The sequence below is a fragment of the Podarcis muralis genome, chromosome 7 (genome assembly GCF_964188315.1).
Source record: "Podarcis muralis chromosome 7, rPodMur119.hap1.1, whole genome shotgun sequence".
NCBI classification, from domain to species: domain Eukaryota; kingdom Metazoa; phylum Chordata; class Lepidosauria; order Squamata; family Lacertidae; genus Podarcis; species Podarcis muralis.
The window spans coordinates 52,524,860-52,548,899 of NC_135661.1; the positions used below are offsets into that span (position 1 = coordinate 52,524,860).

Sequence of the window (24,040 nt, forward strand, 5' to 3'; positions counted from 1 at the left end):
GGTAAACGGCGTTTCCGTGTGCGGCTCTGGCTCACCAGAGCAGCGATGTCACGCTGGCCACGTGACCCGGAAGTGTCTCCGGACAGCGCTGGCCCCCGGCCTCTTGAGTGAGATGGGCGCACAACCCTAGAGTCTGTCAAGACTGGCCTGTACGGGCAGGGGTACCTTTACCTTTACCTTTACCTATTAGGAAACAGAGGAAAAACTCCTCCACATAAGACTTCACTCCATGCATAATCTTCCCTCCCCCATTACTTGTCTTTTTTCCCTAAACTAAAAGGCCCCAGTTGTTATAACACTCCCTCATAGAAGAGTTGCTTCAGCTTCTTGAGCATTTTGGTTACTTTTCCTTTCTCCCCCTTTTCCAGCTCTACATTATCCTTTTTGTGGTAGAGCAACTAAAATTGTAGTGTGTTCCATATGCAGTCACACCATAAATTTGGATAATGGCATGGTGATATTAACAAGTTTGAAATCCAGTCCCTTTCCTAATGATTCCTAACATGTAATTCACCTTTTTCGCAGCTGCCACATGCTGGGTTTTGCATTTCATCATTGCTGGTTAGTGTAGCGGCAGCGATGGCTGTGCCCATTAGGCTCCCAGCTTTGTCTCCTACCAGTCCCGAACGGTAGATGGAGCCAGAAACAGGCAGAGCCAACTAATTCTAGTTTTATGCCATTCTCCTCTTTCCTGCAGGGATGCGGGTGGCACTGTGGGTTAAACCACAGAGCCTAGGGTCGGCGGTTCAAATCCCCGCAATGGGGTGAGCTCCTGTTGCTCAGTCCCTGCTCCTGCCAACCTAGCAGTTTGAAAGCAAGTCAAAGTGCAAGTAGATAAATAGGTACCACTCTGGCGGGAAGGTAAACGGCGTTTCCGTGCGCTGCTCTGGTTTGCCAGAAGCGGCTTAGTCATGCTGGCCACATGACCCGGAAGCTGTATGCTGGCTCCCTCGGCCGATAAAGCGAGATAAGCACCGCAACCCCAGAGTCGGTCACGACTGGACCTAATGGTCAGGGGTCCCTTTACCTTTACCTCTTTCCTGCCAGGTTCTGAAAGGGCTACAACTAAGACAAAGGAAGAGGGAAATGGTGGGCAATGGCACCCCCTAGACTGGTATTAAGTGAGCAGCCAGGCAGTGCCCCTTTTGCCCTACTAGAGTTGCCTCCACTGGTTAATGAACTGCACTGTACAAATCAACTACAGTGGCAAATAGTCCTTTCTTCCACAGTTCCTGTTGCACTACCAAAAAAAATAAAATATCAGCCAGAGGGAGAGTCCCGCTCTCCCCACAGCGAAATAGGAAGGAGGTGGAGACAAGAACAAGTGTGTTAACAAGCCGCTTTCAAAACCTCCCAAGGCACTTCAAAAGATAAATGTTCTTCCCTTGGCGAAAGTACTAAAGAAATTCACATTCTCGCTAGCCAAACGTGACAGATATAAATTACCACTGAGTGGTTGGGAATTTTTTGTGCTAAAGCCACTGGTTTTTTTCCACCAAGAAGCACAGTTCTGTGACTTGTATAAGTTACGCACATTAAATTTAAATAAATCAAATGCTTCTCTGTGGGGAAACATTTATGCTCAAACCAAATCCTCAGCCAGCTTGGGGTGGGGGTTGGTGGGGTGTCGGGCTCCTCTCTCACAGGCTCAGCCCTTATTTCATTAGCTTATTGCTCAGGTAAACGTGAGACTGGCTCTAAAATAACAAGGCCACCTTCTCTCTTTCCTGCAGGCATCTCCAGAGTCCTGCTTGCAAAAGCTTCCAGCATGTGAAAGTGGATACGCTCACCCAACCGGAAGCAGTGTCCAGTGTGTCAGTGCCAGGTACAGATCCAGAATGTGATATATAGGAGGGAGGAGAATGTACTGGGAGTAGTTTCTCTGGTGAGCAGTTCTGTGTCTGCAACTCAGAGCAGAATGCCAATTCAGGAGGGGAGCAGTGTGTTGGGGGCGGGGGACTAAGCTGCCGCCTCCTGGGTTGGGGGAAGAGCCACCCTTCTAAAAGGACCTTCCCTTTTAAAAACAGGTAGCATGAAACTTTTAAAACACAACACCACCAAGCCGTATTGGTGTTCCCATTCCTGTTGTTTTATCCCAACAGACTGTGATGCTAGCCTGATTCAGCAACTCTTAGGTTTCATGTTAAGTCAACATATGAAGGGGGACAGAAGGAATGAGCACACTCAGATCTGCTTCTCCTTCTCTCCCACAAGAGGGAAGCCTGCTCCATTCCCATAGGGACCCAGGGTTGCACATCACATGGGGAACCTACATGAGAACAGCAAGCTGCCCACTGCAGATGGTCAACCTCCAGGTCTCTCCAAAAGGGAGGCAAGCCTCTCTCTAGTCTTCCTATGCCCGTTTTGTGTAGGGAACCTAGAAAGCGGCCTTAGGTTTCCCCAAGCTCAGAATTGTCTACATTGACTTTGAACCTGGGACCTTTTGTATGCAAAGCAAAGGCTCTGCCACTGAGCAGCTTGCCACGTGTGATGATATAACACAGCAGATGAACCCCTGAGTGGAGTTACTGCCTCGCATTAAATGCCACAATCTCCACTCCAAGCCAACCACTTGCTCAGGTTTTCAACACTGCAATGTAGCACCAGATTGCAGTGCTTGGCTGGTGGTACATTGCAGTGTTGAGGAACAAGCTGCGTTGGCCCTGCGAGGCGCTGGGAGGAAGAGGCAGCAGTGGAGACAGCCCTGTGGACAGAGCCTGTCATAGCTCCCTCTCTACCTGAGCCTCAGTGGAACTGTTTAATGAAGCCCCCAACTCACCTCGGCTCACACACCGGGGGGAGGGGCTTCATTGAACTGCTCCACTGAGGCTCGGGCAACTGCATGCCCCTCAGCAGAGCAGTTTAAAGAAGCTACCTGCCCACACTGAAGGAGGAGCATGCTGCTTTGGTCCAGGTACATTACCAATGCAGGTTGTTCCTCCCTCTGCAAGGGCCAGAGAGAGATAGGAGCAGCAGCAGTTTCACCCGAGTGAAGCCGGCATCATGCTGTGGCCCTCATACTGGTCCTTGGCACAGGCCTGCCACTCACTAACACAAAGGTATGCCTTCTGTGAGTCAGATAAGGAAGGACGTATAAAATAAAAAGTCCATTAACACAAGTAGAGTTTTGTTTTGTTTTGTTTCGTCACAAATATAAAACCTCTTTCCCCCCCTTTGCAGCTGCTTGGTGCACCCTCAACCAAGACTGATCAGGGAAGGCTGGCATTGTTCCCTCTTCACCAGGCTCTCTTGGAAGTTTCCGCTGTTTTGCAGAGAACAAAACTCCTGTCTTTTCTAACGACTTTGTTAAGAGGTGTTGTCTTTCTCCCCTCCCCCCCTCCCCAAAACATTTCTACCTGGAACTGTTATTTACTTGCTTGCTATCTGAAGTGAAGGAAAAACAAAACAAGCCAAAACCAAAAGCCTAACTTCTGACCCTGCCAGGAACACGTTTCCCCTTCTGAGCTCTCTGCCATTGATTGCAGCCACCACCACTCTGCAAGGTACTGCTATCAGCAGTATACAACTGCTGTTAAAGGATGTTGATAAATTGAAAGTTTCTCCTGTATGCCACTTTCATGCATGGGCTGTGTTTTCAAACTAATGCCCCGTTCAGTAAATTGAACAGAAGGAAGGCGCTCTAGAAAAGCAGAGAGTATGGGGGGGGGGGATTGCCAAAAGGGAAGAGGATGCCCATCGCTTCCCTTATTAACTGTTTACTTCCTGTGACCCTGACCGCCTGGTAGTTTCCCCCCTTAAGCCAGGCACATTTTTATTCTTGAAGCCAAACGGGGGGAAAGGGGTGTGGGGAGAGTTCAGCAACTCCTGCAGAAATTGCCCCACATGCACCTTACTGCTAGTTCTGCACTTGGCATGTGGGGAGGCAGAAATCAACCGGAGGTGAGAAAAATGGCCATTTCTGCAAAGGGATTCTCTCTGCCTCCCAGTACCACAGATCCAACACACCAGATTGTTCCCCACTAGCACACAGGCAGCAAACTAGTGACAATAGCATTTGTGGGGCCTTTGCACAAAGAATTGAAATATCTTTTCCTCCATGAAAAATTGAGAGGTTTGGGTTTTTTACCATGGGAAGATGCCTCAGACTGAGTCAGGCGTCAGCCTAGCTCAGCATTGCTTACACTGGCTGGCAGCAGCTTTCTGGGGTTTCAGGCAAGATTCATCCCCAGAATTATGTGGAAGGGATGGGGTTCCTTCTGCATGCCAAGCAGGTGTTCTACCACTGAGCTTCAGTTCTCCACACAAATACTTAGTCATATCACTAACCCAAACACTAAAATAGTCCAAATATGACAGCAATACCACTTCTGGAAAAAAGACAAACAAGAGAAACTGAAACCTACAGATTCTCTGATGAGAGAAAACATAACCTCAGAAAAAATTGCCTTGCACATAAATGTCCTTACCGACAGGGTTTCTGGATGGCAAAGGGAAAATGTTCTGGCATTTTCTCAGAAGATCCAGCTGGGCTGATGGAGCTGTAGTTCAGGACACCTGGAGGGTACCAGATTGGGGAAGGCGGGTCTCTATATAGCATAAGTAGCATCTGTTTTATAGCACTAATAGCCACCATGGCTTCCCACAGAATTTTGGGAACCATAGTGTGGTGGTGGTGCCAAGATTTATTCTGCCAGATGTTCTTGGCATAAGCCCACCCAAGACAAGCTAGCATATCCAGGGTGCAAGGAAATGACTGAAATACATATGGAAGACCCATAAAGTTCCCTTTCATTTCAGATTTTTCCCTATCCCCATCCTTTTGGTTTTCCCTCTGTTGCCTTCACTTTAATGCCAGTGCATGAATAATAAAAAAGCCTCAATGTACTTAGATTTATTTTTATTTTTAGCTGTAAGTAGCAGCACCGAGTTACTTCACTAACTTAAACATACTTCTTTTCTTTTTTCAAAGAACCATTTCTAACCGGGATTGAAGCAGGCAAAATTTAAATAAATAATAAAATCTTCAGGAAGCAAGCTTACCTATCTTCACTTTTGACTATAACCTTTGATAGTTTACATGTACCGTTTTAGAAATAAGATTATTATATAGCTCTAAAGTGTAGCACACTGCAGGATGTCAGTATTAGCCAACATATAAGCAATTTTACTATTATATACATCTATTATGCGCTATTGTATATGACTTAAGTGCAGATAACCAAATAAAATTTAAGAGATAAAAAATTGCATTCTGCGTAGAACCCTCATTGTTTTCACCTGCCCTTAAGACCACACGTCATTTCAGACTGGGGAGCCCATCTAGCCTATGCAACAGAGGGCAGTCCTCTGTTTGAAAGGCCAACTGATCCAAGACCTGTTTAAAGATAAAGAACCCTAAGATGGAAAAGGTGGGGGACCTCTGCAGTTTTCATCAACAGTCCACACCTGGGCAGGTCAGTCTTCCCCACTATGGTGAGGCAGGAAGAACCAGCTGCACAAATATAAGATGGGAACAGCTGAGTTGCCAGCAATATGTGTGAAAAGCATCTAGAAGTCTTAGTAGACCACAAGCTTAACATGAGTCAACAGTGTGATGCAGCAGGGGGGAAAAAGAAAAAAAAAGCTAATGCTATTCTAGGCTGCATCAACAAAAGTATAGTGTCCAGATCAAGGGAAGTAATAGTCTCGCTCTATTCTGCCTTGGTTAGACCACACCTGGAATACTGTGTCCAGCTCTGGGCACCATAATCTAAGGAGGCTATTGACAAGAGGAGGGCAACGGATCCTTATGAGGAACAAATATCTAAAGGGCTGTCACATGAAAGATGGGGCAAGCTTGTTCTCCTGTTCCAGAGGGTAGGACCCAACACAATGGATTCAAGTTACAAGAAAGGAGATTCCAATGGTTAGCCATTGTGAGAACAGTTTGCTAGCTAAGATTGTCCTCTATCCAATCCAGCTAGTCTCTTCTAATGTTTTTAAGTATATATAGCATGGCAACAGTTGCCATGGTTTGCAGGGAGGAAAGCAAATGAGCCGACAAGGGAGAGGAACTCAGTATGGATGGGGTCTGTACTACAGAAGGAACAACAACTTTGGGCTCCAAGATGCCTTGGCTGGCCCTGGTCCTGGACCCTGCTGCCCTCCAAGCAACCCAGCCATGTACATGGAGAAGGAAACCATGGTGACTTTTAATGCTCTACCCATCTGAAAGTGTGTAGCATAGTGAGAGGGAAATATATTAAGTGCCCCAAGCTTCGGGGGTGAGTTTTTAGATTCACATTTGAGATGCAAAGCCAGCCTTTGCTCCAATGGCACAATGTTTGGGATTCATCCTCAATTTCAGGCCTTTGTTGATCGGTGTTTGGCAAGACCAACCCTAACATTAAAAAGATACAAGTCTCCTTTGCCTGTAGAAGCAGAAGTTAGCAGTTCCTTTCTGCAGGATAAGACATCAAAGTCTAAAGGGGGCAGGAGTGCCTCTTCTAGACAGGTTTACACAAAATGGCCAATTTTTTACTTCAAAACTTCTGGTACCTGGTTTGGGCCAGGGTGGCAAAACCTGGACCATCTAAGGCAGTGGAGCCACTCGAAGGATCAGGTACAAAACCAGCTCCCACAGCTGCCAACTATACTGCACTGACTCCACCCATGTCATCTTCCTTGGCTCAGCAACAAAGGACTCCTAAACATGTTCTGAGGTCTCTTGCAACAGTGTATAAAATGGCGCAGCTCAACAACCTGGCATTCTAGCACCTATACATTGGTGATATATTTTAAGCATGCACACTAAGTGAAAACAATGCTCCTGACAGTTACTGAAAAATAAACAAATAGCAATCCCTGTTTCACACATCCACACAACTTTTGGATGCTATCTTAATAGATAAATTTCTTTCCCAGGGCCTCATTTAGGGGGTGTGGGTTGGGGAAAACCCTAGAAATTCAAAGCCCTTTTAAGAACATTCCTAAGAGGAGGAGGAGTGAAATGGAGAGCAGAAGCGGCAGAATGTATTTTACGGAAAGCTTAATATTTTCTCAAGAGTCCTCTGTACTTCGCATACATCTAAGTAACTTTGTGCGACGAGCAGCTTTGGGAGAAATCCAACAGTTTTCTGTGGTTTGAAATATCAATGAAAATCCGCACTACAACAGACAACCAAGGAGCATTTGCTAGAGAAAACGATACCTATCCAACAGTCTGCAGGGGGAGAGGAGGGGGCATTCAATGTATGGAAAAGCACAACCAACACATACCTATATTAGATAGCGAAAAAGTGGCTATTATTGAAATTATGCCCAACTGGTAAAAGCTGCATAGTACTTGCCCATATCATTTGGAAATACCCATCAGGCTGTGCAAGTATCAAGACAGTCTCTGTTTGTCACCATCTGCTACCGTCACAACTGCCTCCACCGGTCGGCTAGACTTTGTATAACAGTTCCATGAGAGCGATCGTCGTGCTTTGTCCAAAGATGAAGGCTCCACAAAGGACGGTGACAATTCCCCATGTAATTAAGCAAGACCTGCCAAAGGGTGGGAGAGGGAAAAAATGCCAAGCTGTGTTACCTTTGTCACAGTCATAGAAATAACTGCCGGCAAAAAGCCAGTTATGATGGGCAGGCCACAGCAGGGCCTATGAATTTCGGGGAGTCCCGCATGGCACACAGTGCGTCAGCTTTGCTCTCAAATTCCCATCAGCCCCAACCAGCATCCCCAAAGATGGGAGCTAAAATCTAAAGCTCTGCCGGGTGCAGACTGAGGATGCCTGCCCTTGGCCACAACCAGCTCATATTCATAGAATCATAGAATCATAGCAAGCAAAGGGGGCTGGGAAGGCACAGACATACTTGGTCCTTGGCTTGATAGGCTCCATCTCCACTGCACACACCAAACACAGTCCTGCAACACAAGAGAAATCACTTTGCATTTGTTATCACTAATAATAATTGCAATCAATCATAATTATTAATAATTGAGAGTCAGTGTGATGAAGTGGGTCTGGGAGCCAGGAAGCTCTAACTGGTTGACCCTGGAGCATAACCTACCTCACAGGTAGGATGTGGGAGGAGGATGGGGAGAACTGTGTGAGCTCCTTGGAAGAAAAGGTCGGATATAAATGCAATAAATACCTAAAATACTGTAGACTGCTCCGATCACTGTGCATTGAAGGGCAGAATAGAAATTAGATAAAACAAAATGGATGTTTATTTTGCATTTAACCAAATTTCTATTTAACCAAATCCTCTTTATCTTCCGAATATTCCTTTCTAAGGCAGCTTAACCATGTCTGGTTCCCAGGGTTGCAAGTACAGAATGTGACATTGACAGCTTTAACACCATCTAGTCATTGCCAAATGCTCCTCAGCTTGATTTAGCGTATGGGTCAGCAAGATGGGCTATTTTCCAAAAACAGCAGCCAGTTCTCTCCCTCCAAAAAAGAAAAGAAAAAGAAAGCAGGGGCGAGTCAAATTCTAGAAATTCAGATCCCCCTCACAGCATCACTGACATGAGCAGTCATGAAGCATCTAGTTTCCAGCTTGTCTTTCCTAATGACTCATGAGACCTGGCAAACTACATTTCCCAGGCTCCTTGACATGGAGTTCAAATCTAAGCCAGATAAGAACTCCAGGAGCACTGCAAACTGAATGGAAAGTATTATAAATTGAACAAGTCTGCATTCCCTTCAGATGTGAAGGAGATAAGTAACTGTACAACCTTGAGGAAACATCTGAAAGCAGCCCTGTATAGGGAAGTTGTTTAATGTTTTATTATATTTTCATGTAGGAAGCTGCTCAGAGTGGCAAAATTATATTATGATTATGACTATGATTATTCCAATACCAGGTAAACACAAACTTTTGCAACTTCACTTCTTCTCTTTCTTTTGAAGTACATGCTCACCCAAACTTCTAGTCCTTACTGCTGCCAATAAATTACTACAAATGCCAATTCCAAATGAAGCCACAGAAGAATTGAGAGGAAGGGAGGAGGGTCAGGGGGAGAAGAGGGCTCTAGTAGGAACTGCAGTGACCAAGACCTCATACATGACCACACCTTTCCTCCATGATTAGCAGAAGCAGTTTCCCATTATTATTATTTTTAAAGCTGGTGTGCAATGGTGTTTAGCTTGCTGTTTACATAAGCAGTCGAGTTTAGCTTCTTCTGGTAGAAAATCTGGGTTGCTGTGAAACAGAACTTTGATCAGTTTCCTTCTCAAGTACAAAGCTCTGGTCAAAACCTTTTGTTGCGATAATCAAGGCACCAAAAAAGAAATCTCACTTGAAAAAGAAGTTTGCTTCTAGGAAGACTGCTTGATAATTAAATCTATCACTGAGGACTTTGCCAGGAGGACAAGGAGGAGGCGGCAAAAAAGCAAAAACTTTCATCAACCCACAAACTTTTTCTAGATGATTAGGATTGGGGAGGAGAAAAATCAATTTCCCTGAGAAAAATGGAGGATAGCTGGCCAAGAGCAATGGTGACACCAATTCTTGGAGTCTCAGGTGAACAAGTGGGGAGTTTGCTGCTGCATTCAAGACCTACTTGCAAGCTTTTCACCGAACTTCAGTTGGCCACGGTGAGAACAGGATGCCAGATGATGGGCCTTTGGTCTGATCCAGCTTGCCTCTTTTTGGGGGGCTAAAAGATCAGCCATTGTTATGCAGATCCCTCACCCTCTCCTACCTCAGAGAGCACACAACATGATCATACCTGGAAAAATGAAGATGAAAAATGCGCTGATGCCCCCAATGACACTGATGACGTCACTGATGTCCGGCACAAAGAGAGCAATGACCAGCGTGACCACAACCCAGGCAGTAGTGAGAGTGACCCGCATCCACTTCTCGTAAGGCTCAGTTGTCAGGAGGTAGCTGTGCTTGGAACTCAGGCAGACGTCCTGTAGGACTGACCTAGCATAGACATATGGGCAATTACACACAACAACAACAACAACAACAACAACAACAACAACAACAGGATTCTACTTTATGGAAGTGGCTGGTTCAGTTGGTAGAAGAGGGGGAACTTTCCCCAGATTGGAAAGGGCCATGGTTCAGTGGCAGAGCATCTGTTTGGAATGCAGAAGGTCCCAAGTTCAATCCCAAGCAACTCCAGGAAGTTTCCACATGAAACCCTAGAAAACTGCTACCAGTCAGTGTAGACAATTCTGAGATTGATGGACTGTCCTGAGCCAAGTGAACCAAAAGTGTGACTCTACATAAGGCAGCCTAAGGCTAAGTTCTACAGGAATGCACCTCCAGACATAGAATTTAAGAGGGATAATACATATTTGGAACAATGGACATGGCAAGGGAGTTGAATGTTGATCTATATGTTCCATGAGTAACTTTTCTTCTTTGTTGTAACACATGGAAATAAGACTACATTTATAATCACAGGAGAGGAGATAGCATTTATTCTGGTGGATTGCTTTTGACATGTGCATTTTCTGTTTACCTCTAAGTTCTGTATCTCTTAGGTTCCACCTCTGACAGTGTAATCCTACATATATATCTACTCAGAAATTAGCCCCAATGAGTACAGTGGGACTTATTCCCAAGCCAAGTATATATAGGATATATAGGACTGAGGTTGCAATCCTAAACTGATTCGCCAGGGAGTAAATTCCATTAAATTCAGGAGGAATACCTTCCAAGTAGACATGGTTAGGATTGTGCAGTAATTTACTATATGTGTTTTTCTTTGGGAATAAGGGGTTGCTGTATTTATCAAAATGTAATTTAGTTCAAATGGGTGGGAGCAAGAAAAATGGGTGTGGTTTGAGGAGGAAAGGGGGGGGGGCCAAGCAGGCAGCCCTGAACTTTGGGCTCCGCAGAAGCAAGGAAGGATATAAAATGGAATAAAATACCATAAATTTAAGCCATAAATGGTTTTGGTGCAACAGGTTGGATTTCATTCTAAAGCAGATATGCTGTATTATAAATATGGTTATGCTTGAGAAAAATGAGCCTGTTCCGAGAGGAAATCAGGGTATGCTTCTGACCAGAGGAGCGACACACAATGACAGTCCTCATTAAGCAGAACAGCATTTCCGTCAGGGTCAAAGCATAGGAAAAGCAACACTTCTGCTCCTTACCTTCCCAAGAGGAGGACAATGGGGTAGATGGTGATTATGGAGATGCCAAACAACAGCCGAGCTACAATGACCAGCACATCATTTCCTGGGTAGGACATCAGGATGTCAGCAGCAACATCAGCACCAAATGTCAAATAGCCATAGAGCCCTACACAGAGGAGCAGAGGATTGTGCTCTTTAGGTGTGGTAAGGAGAGCGAAATACACTGCAGACCATGCTGCACCCTCTCACCAACACACACACCCAACTCAAAAATGACTGAACCAGCAACCTTCATAGTAGGCTAACCTGGGCCCCTCCAGATGTTGCCCAAGTATGTCTCTTGCCACCCCTGACTATTGGGGCAGGTGAGAGTTGGAATCCCACAGCATCTGGAGGGCCACTTCTGCTGTGCAGCAAGAAGGAGGAAAAGATGGAGAGTAAGAGTGATTGATTGATTGATTGATTGATTGATTGATTGATTTAAATTGCCGTATTTTTCGCTCTATAACACGCACCCGACCATAACACGCACGTAGTTTTTAGAGGAGGAAAACAAGAAAAAAAATATTCTAAACGAAACAGTGGATGTATGATTTTTGTGGTTCATGCTGTGGCCACAGACATGTGATCTGATGGTGAGTTTGGAGTAGCCCAATGCAAAAATCCTGAGGATCCATGTGGATCCATGCTTTGTAACCACGTTTTTGCACCACTGCGGCCACAGGCAACAGTGGGTGCGTGATTTTTTTGGGTGCAGGCTGTAGCCATGGACATGCTATGTGATCTGATGGTGAATTTGGGGTGACCCAGTGCAAAAATCCTGAGGATCCATGTGGATCTGTGCTTTGTAACCATGTTTTAAGTGGGGAGGGAAGGAAAAGCACTCAAGGGACAAGGAGCATACGTGGGGTGGGTGGAGAAGGATGCTGCTAATAATGAAGAAGAGGGGTATAAGGGGAGAAGGCTCCTCTCCTCTCCCGCTTTGCTCCTTTAAAGCAAGCAGGCTCTGCTTTTCTCCCTCCTCTCCGCTCATCCCCGGCTTAGGGAGCTGAAAAACTTTGCTGCTATTTAGCGAGCTGAGTGGGGAGGAGAGGGGGACAGAGAGCCTGCTTGCTTTAAAGGAACCAACCGGACAGGAGCCGCTTGCTCGTGTAAGCGGCTCCTCTCCTCTCCCGCTTTGCTCCTTTAAAGAAGCAGGCTCACTGTCCCTCTCTCCTCCCCAGTCAGTGGCTCTTCTCCCGCTTTGCTGTTTCAAAGCGAGCCACGGAGGAGGGAAGGAAGGGGAACCATGGATCCTCTGCTCACAACTGCAGCAGATCCCCCCCCCCCCGCCACCCGTAGGCATTCCCTCCATAACACGCACAGACATTTCCCCTTACTTTCTAGGAGGAAAAAAGTGAGTGTTGTGGTGCAAAAAATACTGTATTTATATGCTGCTTTTGGGCCCGAAAGCCCCCCCCCCCAAAAAAACCCCCAGAGAATGTGATGTTAATACAAAGGGGGGGGGGATACAGCAAAACCAAATCAATATGTCAAGCATAGAACCAAATGTAAAGAACAAACCATCTACAGGGTCATGCACCTGCCAGAAATTCCTAAGGGGAAGGGAAGTCATCTATTGGACACTAATTTGTAAAGAAGCAGGAAGAAAGCAACTTATCTAAAGTAACACACTGGGGGGGGGGGGAGAATCCTGCCCTCCCCCCTCAATGTTGTCACTCTTGGATCTCAATCGAAACAACCAATTGTGTATATCATGTGTTTGCTATTAGCCCTGTGATCTCTTGGCTCTAGATTAATTTGCCCTTCCTTGCTGAAGGACCTGCAGGAAGCTGGAAGGTTCTGTGAGCCCCTTCACACAATAAGAGAACAGAGTTATGAGATAGATGATAGATAGATAGATAGATAGATAGATAGATAGATAGATAGATAGATGATAGATGATGATAGATATAGATAGATAGATAGATAGATAGATAGATAGATAGATAGATAGATAGATAGATGATAGATAGATAGATGATAGATAGATAGATGATAGATAGATAGATATAGATAGATAGAGAGATGATAGATAGAGAGATGATAGATAGATAGATAGATAGATAGATAGATAGATAGATAGATGATAGATAGATAGATGATAGATAGATAGAGAATAGGATCCAGAATGCAGCAGTCTGATTGGTCCACAGGAGCCACCCAATCCAGCTCCTGGTAGAAGTGAATCAGTGACCTGATTGGTCTGCAGGAGCAGCCCGGAATTAGCCAATCACGCGGGCCCCATTGTGTAAATAATGTATATATAGCTAGACGTTTTGGGGGAAGTTTCATTCATTGCTACTACAAGCTGAATAAAGAGCATGAAATTCACACTCGACTCCGAGTATATTTCACTGGTGACAAAGATGGGATCCCACTGAGCTGACCGCCACACACAGCACCGCAGCACCGCCGCCTGCCACACTGCTGCATCGCAGCATGCAGATAGATAGATAGATAGATAGATAGAACTGCTTCAAGCAGTGGCAGAATGGGAAAAAAATTAAGCTAGCTCACCACAAGAGTCTCCAGAATTTCATCCCCAGGCAAAGTCCCTAGTCACAGCAGCAAGGACAGTCCAAAACAGGCAGACAGCAGAATCGATTCATTACACACACCAAAGAGGAACACCACAAAGTGCAACAATAAAGGCTGGACAGCCATCAGTTGAGATTCCTGCATTGCAGGGGGTTGGACTAGATGACCCTCAGGGTCCCTGCCAACTCTACAATTCTATGATTCAATTTATAAGGGTCAGTATCACTGCAACCTGATGCATACTTTCCTGGGGGCAAGCTCCTTGGAACTCAGTGGTGCTTCAGATTGCCTAGGTTCCATACATTGAGCTTTGACTAAAGATCTTCAGGTGGCTAAAATGCAACCTTTAGCTTTTAATTAGAAATGCCTGAAATGTTACGAGTAAGTGTTACCACAATTTTAAATGCTACCACGAAGTAGGAACCCCATGAGAGACAAAAGAAAGTAGCCAGCCCTGGTAACTGGCCATTGCCCTCATTTTCCAACTTCTTCTATGATAACCTGTCACAAACAAACTTGAAAGCTTCATCATCACCTTGTTCACTGGCCAGACTCAGGAAAATCTGTCTGTAAACCTGGTGGTCCAGCAGACATCATTGCTCCTGCTCTGGAAAAAAAACTTCCTCTCATCTATGCCACTAAGGGCCCTAAACAAATTAGAAGCTTGGTACAAAATGGTACCAAGAGACGGAGCAAGTAGAAAAGAGCTTGCTTACCTGTCAGAGAATATATAAGCAAACAGAACAGCATGGACATGACAGACACCACAATCCAGTGGGAGAGCTTCTTATTACTCATGCTGCTGTAGATGGTGATGCACGCTTCGTGACACTGAAACACAGAGCTGATGTTGGAAAAGGCTGGTACGCATTCTGCCTCCATTCCTGGAGTCCCAAAGCCATCACTGTCTGCCAGCCTTCTCCCCTGCTCCATATCAGAACTGTTGATCTCGCCTACACCTGAGGCAGTCTCCCACCTTAGGGGCCTTCCTAGAGTAATTGGTGTGGTGGATTAAGAATCCTCATGGGATTTGTTTGGTAAAATCCAAAGTTCCCATTGTCCACATAGACTGCTACAGCTCAGAACCCATTGCGTTAAAGGAGGGGGGGCTATCAGATGTTTCTGGCCAATGTCCCACAATTGTCTCCTCCACTGATCAGCAGCGCTGTGCTTGGTTGTGATTTACACACCTCTTGTTTCAGGAAGTCAGGCAAAGGAGGACTCCCTTTTCTTTATTATATCAGAGGAGTTAAACTTGTATGTAGAATCATGCATCATTTCAAGTGGAAACAAATAAAAATGTCTTGGAAGCCTATTTTAACAACAGGAGAGGGAGGAAACCAAGAAAAGGTTAAACTTCTTACCTGAAATCCAAAGCAGATTGTTGGGATAACGCTGAACATTGAAGCCCAGGAAGAGACCCTGCAAATGTGAAAAAGGGTGTGTGTTAGCATCAGAGCTGGCCAACTCAGATGTCAACAGCCAACCAAGCAAGAGACCAGGAGCCTTACTCAGTACATATATGGCAGCTTCTTCTACTGAGTGAGGGCAGATTACAACCCCTACATGCCAATTCCTCCCCCAACACCACCTGTTGTTGTTGTTGTAATAATTGGCATCCGACTGTCTCAAGAGCCAATGCAGTGTGCCTCTGAGGGTGAAGTTACACCGCCGTGTTAGCAGCACCGAAGTGACCTCCCCGTGGTGCAAGACTCCCCGCTTGGCCTCACAATGTGGACCAAAGGAAAGCAAAGCAATACGTTTGGCACCAGCTTGGCTGCAGAAGTTGCCAGAAGGAGCTGTACAAGGCAAGATTCAACCATCTTAGGGACTCCACTCCGGATTTGTGTAGGGTTTTTACTCCTTAGCCTCCCCCCCCCCCCCGCAAGGCAGCAGAGGTTTAAGATCAGTGTTTTCCTTCTCCTAGAGGTTGATGAGCCCCATCTGCCCTTTACTGTACTACTCAAGATCTCAGTGAGTCCCATGACATCAGACCCTTTGTCCATCTGGACTAGTGTTGCCTCCAATGACTGGCAGCAGCTCTCTGAGTCCAGACAGGGGACTTGCCCAGCCTATGACCCAGGGGCACTGTGACACAGCTAGGGAGTGTGCAACATTTGCCCACCTTTTGGTGCTTATATTCTTGGCAGGTGAGACTGGTTGCCTCTGCTGTATTCCTGCATTTTGTTCTGCTAGCGGTTATTACAGTCTCCATGTGCTGGTGACTCTAAGTTTGTATTGATGCTGAAGTGGATCTAACTGTGACAGACTCCCCCCACAACAAAGATGCAATGTGATGGGTTTTAGGTGTTTAAAATTAGATACTCCCTGCCAGCAACACTTGGGAGGTTAGAGATTCTCTGCATGTGGCAGCATTTACTAATATTCAGCAGCAAGGACTTTAACATCAATTAAAGGGAAACCTGTGATCACTTATCCCTTAAACTGGTAATAAATTAAGGATGAGACACGTTGGAAACAAAACAAGTTTTATTTATGCACACTCAATGAGGGTTAACGCTTAGTGGTTACTCTGATCAGGCACAAATCTCTTTTACAGAAGCAATAAGGAACTTTACTTACGACTTCCACATCAAATCTGTTTCTAAATAAACTGATTCCTCTTAGATCTATTAATCCAGTGAAACACGTCTAGGCTCTTTCTGGGATCTCTTCATTCTCTTGAAGGAAGCTATCTGGTTTGCCCTGCCTAGCAAACTCCTAACCACCCAGCTAATATCTTAGCCAAGCCCTTGCCAAGTCCAATCCAAGCCCAGTCTGAACACTTTCCAAGTCCTAACTGCTAAACTAGCAGGTTCTAGATTTTAACTTCCCACTCTCCCCTGATTGCTGGAAACTCCACCCAGCACTGATTGGTTGCAAGGTGCTGGGGATGATCCAATGTCCATGTGCCACACTTTCCTAGTTGTAAGCATTGTATTTTTTTGGTATTTTTTGTGATGTTGTTATTATAATGCAGCAAAACACTTAGAGACTTATTTGCAGTATGAAGAAGTACAGAAACTACCAACAGAAATGCATAAATTTACTGCTGTATTTTTTCATTACCCCAGAAGTGGGGCAGAGATATGCTTTGTTGGGGGTTCTCTGCCCCACATGCAAAAATAATGTGTCTTGCCTTGGACCCTCTGCACCTTGACTTCACGTGGAGCAGGGCACCATCTGCTACTCTGCCTCATGGAGAAAAATGTCTGCAGATACCCCCAACTCTGCAGATAATTAAGCAGTAGAAGGCAGACCCCTTCTGCATCAAGCATACGTCACTACTGGTTGTAGCCAACACGGCCATTCAGCTTGCACAACATAACTTCACCCTGCTCTCCTTGGCATTTGATCCTGCACCCTCAAAATCAGCTCCAGAAGCTTGCAGACCAGAGCAGAGCAGATTTTGGGTGCATTCAGGGAGAGAAGAAGAAGGCAAAGTCGCCTTGCTGAAGTGGAACTCCACATGTGCAGCACTGAATGAAACCCTATCGCTCTTGGGTACCGATTCAGTTATAACAATGTCATCTGCTGCAGGTAACTGGTGTGTGTGTGTGTGTGCGCGCGCGCGCAAGTGAGAGAGAATGAGAATCTATTTTACACACTTCAGAGATATTGACATGGGCCATGTGCATAGGAGAATCAACAGCCAAGCTCCCTTGAGACTCTTAAGAGGTAAACAACTTCCTGCATTGCAGGAACTGGGTGGCCCTTGAGGTGCCTCCAAATCTATAATTCTATGAACTGAATTATGGCAGGTTCCAACATGACAGCATCTCAGTGGCACCTCCATGTAAGCCGATGGGGTGGATGAATCGTGCCCATGAGACCGATGTTTGATAATTCCACTACCAGCCCAACAGCCAGCCACGCCAACACTTACCCGGAGGAACGGCGATGTTCATGCTTGACAACGTAATCGGTTCTGAGGTAGTATTTTATTACAATGACAAGCATCAGGTAGCAGGCTGCCAAAGTACCAAGGATGCTGGAACACACAAAGGGAAAAATTAAAAGACTTTGCCTCAAAGGAGCTCAATGCTCCCCTGCATTCAAAAGGGCACCGTATGGTATTTTACAGTAGGGATGTGGCAAATAGAAGCAAAAACAGCAAGACTGCATCCGGGATAGAGATTCTAATTAGACGTTCCAGCAAATGAAAAGCTTTTATCCTATGAACTAGAAGATGCTTACGCTGCCTGGGAAGGACATTCTACAAACAGGAGTCACCACTGGAAAGGTTCCTCACCTTGGTAACCACACACCTCAATTCTGATGCTGGGGACACCTGTAGGTACACCTTATGACGTGCCTTAAAACAGGGTAGGGCAGCCATAGCTCAGTGGTAGAGCATCTGCCTTGCAGTGGGGAAGGTCACAGGTTCAATCCCCAGCATTTCCAGGTAGTTGGAGAGCCAATACCAGTCACTGCAGACAGTGCTGAGCTAGATGGACCAAGGGTCTGACTCTGCATAAGGCAGCTTGCTATGTTCCTAATGGTGAGGAACCAATGGCTCTCCAGACCTTGTTGGATTACATTTTCCTATCATGATAGCTGAGGCTGCTAGGGGTTGAATAAAAATATTGTTTAAAATGAGTTCCAAACAACTTAATATTTTAAAAAAATCCTAAGTGGTGTACAAGCAATGCAGATCAGCACAAAGGCATATATATATATATATATATAGAACAAGAATCCAGTGATACAGGGTATCTATCTGTGCAAAAGGATAGGTCTTTACAAGACATCTGAAGCACATAATTGATAATGGTTCACATACAGTATCTAGTTGGTCAGAGTGTTGGGCCAGGACCTGGGAGACCAGAGTTCACATCCCCACACAGCCGGGCGGTATTACGTGATTCATCACATGATATATCACATGACTGCGCCCCATCAATGTGGGGGGGGGGTCGGCGCCCCTGCTGAGCCCTTGGGAGCAAGTTTGGTCACCATTTGGCCCAGTCTCCAGGCCACAGAGAGCACAAAAACAAGAACAGAGCTCTTACCTTGTGTATTTCTGGAATCCAATTTCCCTTGGAATTGAGAGGGGGAAAATAACCAAGGCACACAAAGCAGACAAGGTGAAGCGATGGTCTGTGAACCAATGCTGACGAGAGATGCCACCACTCAAGGTTTCATTAGGGTAGAAAGAATCACACACTGGGGAGAAAGGGAACATAAGGAGGCAATGAGGCTTTCCTCGTTGTCTGGCTACCAGCTGAGGCGTATTATGCAGCTACCAACAGTGGGCTGGGGGACTTCTCCATGGCGGTGCCATGTCTGTGGAATTCCTCAGGGGTGACTGGTGCCCATCAGGGCTGGTGGGATAGAAGGCAGGGAGTCCCAGAAGTAAGTAGGTGGAGCCAGAACTAATGACATGCAAAAGCAACTAATTCAAGCTCTGCCTCCATCCACCTCCCTGCCGAGCTCTACAAGGGCAAGACTGAAACTAAGGGGGAGGAAGCTGGCAGGCAGGGCCATGCCCTGGACTCCTTTTAAGTAAGGAAGCAGGCAGGTGGGGGTTTGCGGAGAGCAGGCTGAAGTTGGTGGGGCAGCACTCTATTTTTCCTAATGGATTCCACTGGAATTCCCTCCCCTCTGGAGTAAGTCAGGCCCCTGACTGATGAGTTTTCAGCACCAGCTTAAAACTTACCTGCTCACTCAGACACTTGCTGGCTATTAATTCATAGGCTAAGGGACGCGGGTGGCACTGTGGGTTAAACCACAGAGCCTAGGACTTGCCAATCAGAAGGTCAGTAGTTTGAATCCCTGAGATGGAGTGAGCTCCCGTTGCTCGGTCCCTGCTCCTGCCAACCTAGCAGTTCGAAAGTATGTCAAAGTGCATGTAGATAAATAGGTACCACTCCAGCGGAAAAGTAAACGGCATTTCTGTGCACTGCTCTGGTTTGCCAGAAGTAGTTTAGTCATGCTGGCCACATGACCTCAAAGCTGTACGCCGGCTTCCTCGGCCAGTAAAGCGAGATGAGAGCCGCAACCCCAGAGTCGGCCACGACTGGACCTAATGGTCAGGGGTCCCTTTACCTTTAATTTTACTTCATAGGCTTGGTATGCTGCATTTATGGCTTCCAGTGATTTTATCATATATTAATATGCCGATTGTGTTGTCATTAATTATGCACACAAACGGCACTGGTATTATTTACACAAAGAGCCACATAAAAAATATTATTAAAGGAGGAACAGCTGGGGATTTTAGAGGATGCTGAAAGGGTTCTGGGGTCAAAGAACTCACATTTTTCTAGCTGGTCTCCCACGACTCTAAGAAAGGCCACCGAGATCATGAACAGGTTCAGAATGAAGCAGACTTCGCAAAGCTTCCCAATGGCAGCCCCACAGATCTCTCTCACCACACCCTGGTACGTTGTCTGGGTGCTGATGGAGGCAGCATAACCCAGAATCACCAAGCCGCTAATCAGGAATATCAAGGAACCCTGCCAAAGGGAGAAACACCCAGAGACAAAGAGGAGAGAGCCGTGAGCCTATAGAGGAGTAACAGGAGTAGCCATGATCAGGGTGAGCTCAACTAAGCAGGCAAATTAGGCAACCTTCCTAGAATTAGATGCTACCAGTGCCTACTAGCCACCATGCCCCTGTGCAACCTCCAGCGTGGGAGGCAGTGTGCCTCAGCATGCCAGTTGCCAGAATACCAACCTGGTGCCCTCCAGGTATTTTGGGCATGCTGGTTGGGGCTGATGGGAGTTGTAGTCCAATGCATCTGGGGGAGGCTGGCCTAACATAGCAAGACGAAGCAAATGCCTCACATGGGTTTGTTTGCAACAGGACCATGAAGGTCAGAGATTAAGCCAGGGGTGATAAGAGGTACGTGTTTATAGAAAGATAAACCAAAATAAGCAATGACCCAGAGTGATCCAGCAACATCATCATTTCATTGCCTCTGCAAACACTTACGTGTCCTTTCAAATCCATGGAGCTGGAACACACCAGAGAGGGTTAGGAAAGGACAAATCCCTACAGTTCAGTCTCTCATGCCAGATTTCTAAATCAGTTTGCTGATTCATTTTACTTTTTACTTGCAAATTATCAGCATTTTAGTGTGCATTTCTTCTAACATAGACATTTATGCAAGCAATATTCCCTAATAAAGAGTGTTTTTGTCTGTTATATTCAGTACTATATTGGAGAAACCCAGCCAGATGGGTGGGGTATAAATAATAAATTGTTATAAATTATTATTAATAATACACTTCCTTCATGCACACACACATGGAGAAGCTCATTGCTAAATTAAAAGATGTGCAAGTTTTGAAGTGGAAATGTAGTTTTGCAGGACAGGAACCCAACCAACTGTTTTAGATTTTATTATTGTTGTTGTTGTTGTTGAATTTATACCCTACCTTTCTAGAAAAATACACAAGGTAGCTTATATACACAACTGAAACAGTAAAGAATAAGGTCAACGTACAACCTGAAAATGAAACAAAATGCAACCTAATATTAAAAAAAAACCAAAGTAAGAAGCAAAATTAACAGCAGTTAAAACAAACAAGCAGCAATTCCAAAAGTAGATCACTCAATGGAAGTTGGGAAGCCACATCCCTAGACAGGCTAGATACCAGCAAGGCAAGCAGAAACTGTCACACTAATTCAGAAATGTTGCACATCCAGACCGCAGTGCCAAGTCCTCTGAACGATGTGGGATTGCCATTGCCCTGCTTGTTGGCTTTTCAGAGAAATTTGGCGATTGCCAGAACAAAACGCTGGACTAGATGGGTTTTTTACCTGATACAGCAAGGTTTTTCTGACATTGTCAAAACACATGCGAGAGCAGGAGAAAGGATTTTGCCTGCTTAAGAAGCAGCTATAATGGAAGACACAGGTAATAAGTGAACGAAAGAGCTTGTGGATGCCATCAACATCTCAAGTAGGGAGAGCCTCAGAGAACCCGACCATTGGTGCTAGCCCAGACATAGACTCACTAGCCAAGCTGTACTTTATTGGTCCCAGCAGCAAAGCAGAAGTCCAAGTCTAAAATGGGGAAGAAATGCGGCAAACAGTGCGCAAACCAAAAAAAAGCTCTTTCAAAAATTTGCACTCCTCCGAATTCTGTGATGCAGTACTCTAACCAAGGCAATGCATACGAAAATGCATTATATTAGGAAGAACTGCTTGCAATAATGAATGTATTAGGTGAAACGCATGCTAAAATGTTAAGAAATGCACAAACCCGAGCAGAAATGTAGAAAACCGAATTTAAGATTGGAAAAAGGAGAAATAGAGGGGAACTGGCACTGACAAAATCATTCATCCCTAAGTCACAGCATATTTTGGAGTGTTAAAATCCATTAGTTGCACCAGGCATTTAAGTAAAGATATTATAATAAGTTTGTGTTTAATAAACTGTAGAAATAGAGTCAAGTACCAAATAGTTCGTTCCCCACCACAATGCAAGACTTGGCTTGCAGCAGCCCCAAATCATACTGCAAATTCAGGGCTTGGTTTGTGCCAGTGATCACCAAAGAGTCCATGAAGATTGAACTAGGACTAGGAAAACCCAGGTTCCAAGACCATGCTCACCCTTGAAGGTTACTGCATAACCCTGAGTCACTCTCTCCCTTACATCAACTTCCCTCACAGGGTTGTCGTGAAGATAAAATGCAGAGCAGGGAGCCATATACAATGCTCTATGTTCCTTGGGGGGAAGTGGGACATAAATGAAACTAATAAATAAAGCTCATTTCCAGAATTCTGTTCCAGTTCCTTTTTTTCAATTCTATAATGTAGGAATCAAAACTAGGAAACTGTTTTCCTGCCCCACCCCCCGCAAAAGAGAAGAGTACTGCGTGTATTTGCAGAAACCACTAGAAAATCATCTGCACATCAGGAATTGGGAAATCCTGTTCAATTCAAGTGTGAGTGCAAACCAACCTGATTCCCACTTTGAAAAACAGTAAGTGAACCAAAACACAGCATTGCTCCCAAATTCATGCTCCTCTGAATGTTGTGATGCAAGTTCTCCAACTAAATAAAGTGAGGTGGGGAATGTGCATTTGAGGGAGGAGCGTGAAAAATAATCCACATATCAGGAAAAACAACATGCAAAAATGCATAATATTCAGTCGCATACAAAAATATGCTGACAAATTTTCACAAAGATTTTTTAAAAAATGTATGTGCAAACTGCTGCAGAAATGGGGTGTCCTGAATTTATGAGTAGAAAAACGAGAAACTGAAATTAATAGATTTCCCCATCCCTATCCACACATCATGGCTAGGAGGGGAGCCTTGCAAAGCAAAAGAAGGCAGTACTAGGTAGATTAGAAGTAAAATAAACTATTAAAAATGCAATGAGGCTTGCTTCCAAATCCACTTGGCTAGGACCAGACCCTCAAACCCTCCACCCACCTACCTATTCCAGCAGCCTGTCACTCTGCAAGAGATCTGGATGTCTTTCCTTTGGCACTTACCAGCTCCACAAGGACAGCCGGGGTGACTCCTCCAGCCTTATTGAACGCCCAGGGGAAATTCAAGAGCCCTGCTCCAAGGGCAGATTTCAGCATGATAAAGACAGCCCCAGCCGACGAGAGATTGGGGCTACCTGACTCCAGAGTAGGCTTGGCTAACAGGGTGATGCTCTCTCTAGCCAACTCCTCCATATCTGAAAGAGAAGGAGGACCAGGGAGTGGTGGGGTTAGTCTCTTAAAGCTGGGCAAATCCAAGCTGACTTGCAACAGGTAACAGATTCCTCCGCCGATCTTTGGTGGGATCAATCCATTTATTTTTATTTTTTTGCTTTGTAAAGTGACTAAATTTCAGAAGCATTAAGAGGAAGTAAGGAATAGAGTGCAAGTTTCTTGCCCCCCCCCGCCCCCCCCACGCAATCTTGGAATGAAGGAATGGCATGCGTTGTATATCAATGTTAAAAATGAGCCAAGCCGTGCTCAGGGCTATGTTTTCTTCCAGTGGCTGCTTAATGGAATTAGCAGGGCACCAAGAAAGTAGCAACGACGCTTGAGATTCTGCAGGGAGATGTTTTGCAAACAGAGTCCAACATAAGCAGTTGAAGGAGCAAGGAAGACTAGGACAGACATGTGCAACAGAGCAATGCAATGCCCTTGATTCACTGGGAAATTGTAAGCACAGTGGTACCTCAGGTTAAGAACTTAATTCGTTCGAGAGGTCCGTTCTTAACCTGAAACTGTTCTTAACCTGAAGCATCATTTTAGCTAATGGGGCCTCCCACTGCTGCCACACAATTTCTGTTCTCATCCTGAAGCAAAGTTCTTAACCTGAGGTACTATTAACCTGAGATGAGCGCCGCAACCCCAGAGTCGGTCACGACTGGACCTAATGGTCAGGGGTCCCTTTACCTTTACCTTACATAGAAAAAACAACCCACCATATCTTTCTGGAAGACAGACTTAATGCAA

General features: G+C 45.3%; 2 protein-coding genes across 2 annotated transcripts in view; one reads left to right on the forward strand and one right to left on the reverse strand.

Annotated features, from left to right (window-relative positions):
• NECAB2 (N-terminal EF-hand calcium binding protein 2) overlaps window positions 1-5,208 on the forward strand; it is a 145,130-nt gene extending 139,922 nt beyond the window's left edge. The window contains exons 12-13 of the mRNA XM_028739548.2: window positions 1,734-1,825; window positions 3,181-5,208. Coding sequence (XP_028595381.1) covers window positions 1,734-1,825; window positions 3,181-3,209 — 121 coding nt within the window. The 3' untranslated portion in view covers window positions 3,210-5,208. The remainder of the gene's footprint in view (window positions 1-1,733; window positions 1,826-3,180) is intronic.
• Window positions 5,209-5,374: 166 nt separating this feature from the next.
• The window catches only part of SLC38A8 (solute carrier family 38 member 8), a 28,261-nt gene continuing 9,595 nt past the window's right edge, over window positions 5,375-24,040 (reverse strand). The window contains exons 2-11 of the mRNA XM_028739547.2: window positions 23,078-23,268; window positions 19,885-20,083; window positions 18,638-18,791; window positions 17,512-17,616; window positions 14,990-15,047; window positions 14,342-14,456; window positions 11,064-11,211; window positions 9,677-9,876; window positions 7,813-7,864; window positions 5,375-7,488 (exon numbers count right to left, since the gene is read on the reverse strand). Of these exons, the coding sequence (XP_028595380.1) occupies window positions 7,386-7,488; window positions 7,813-7,864; window positions 9,677-9,876; window positions 11,064-11,211; window positions 14,342-14,456; window positions 14,990-15,047; window positions 17,512-17,616; window positions 18,638-18,791; window positions 19,885-20,083; window positions 23,078-23,268 (1,325 nt within the window). The 3' untranslated portion in view covers window positions 5,375-7,385. The remainder of the gene's footprint in view (window positions 7,489-7,812; window positions 7,865-9,676; window positions 9,877-11,063; window positions 11,212-14,341; window positions 14,457-14,989; window positions 15,048-17,511; window positions 17,617-18,637; window positions 18,792-19,884; window positions 20,084-23,077; window positions 23,269-24,040) is intronic.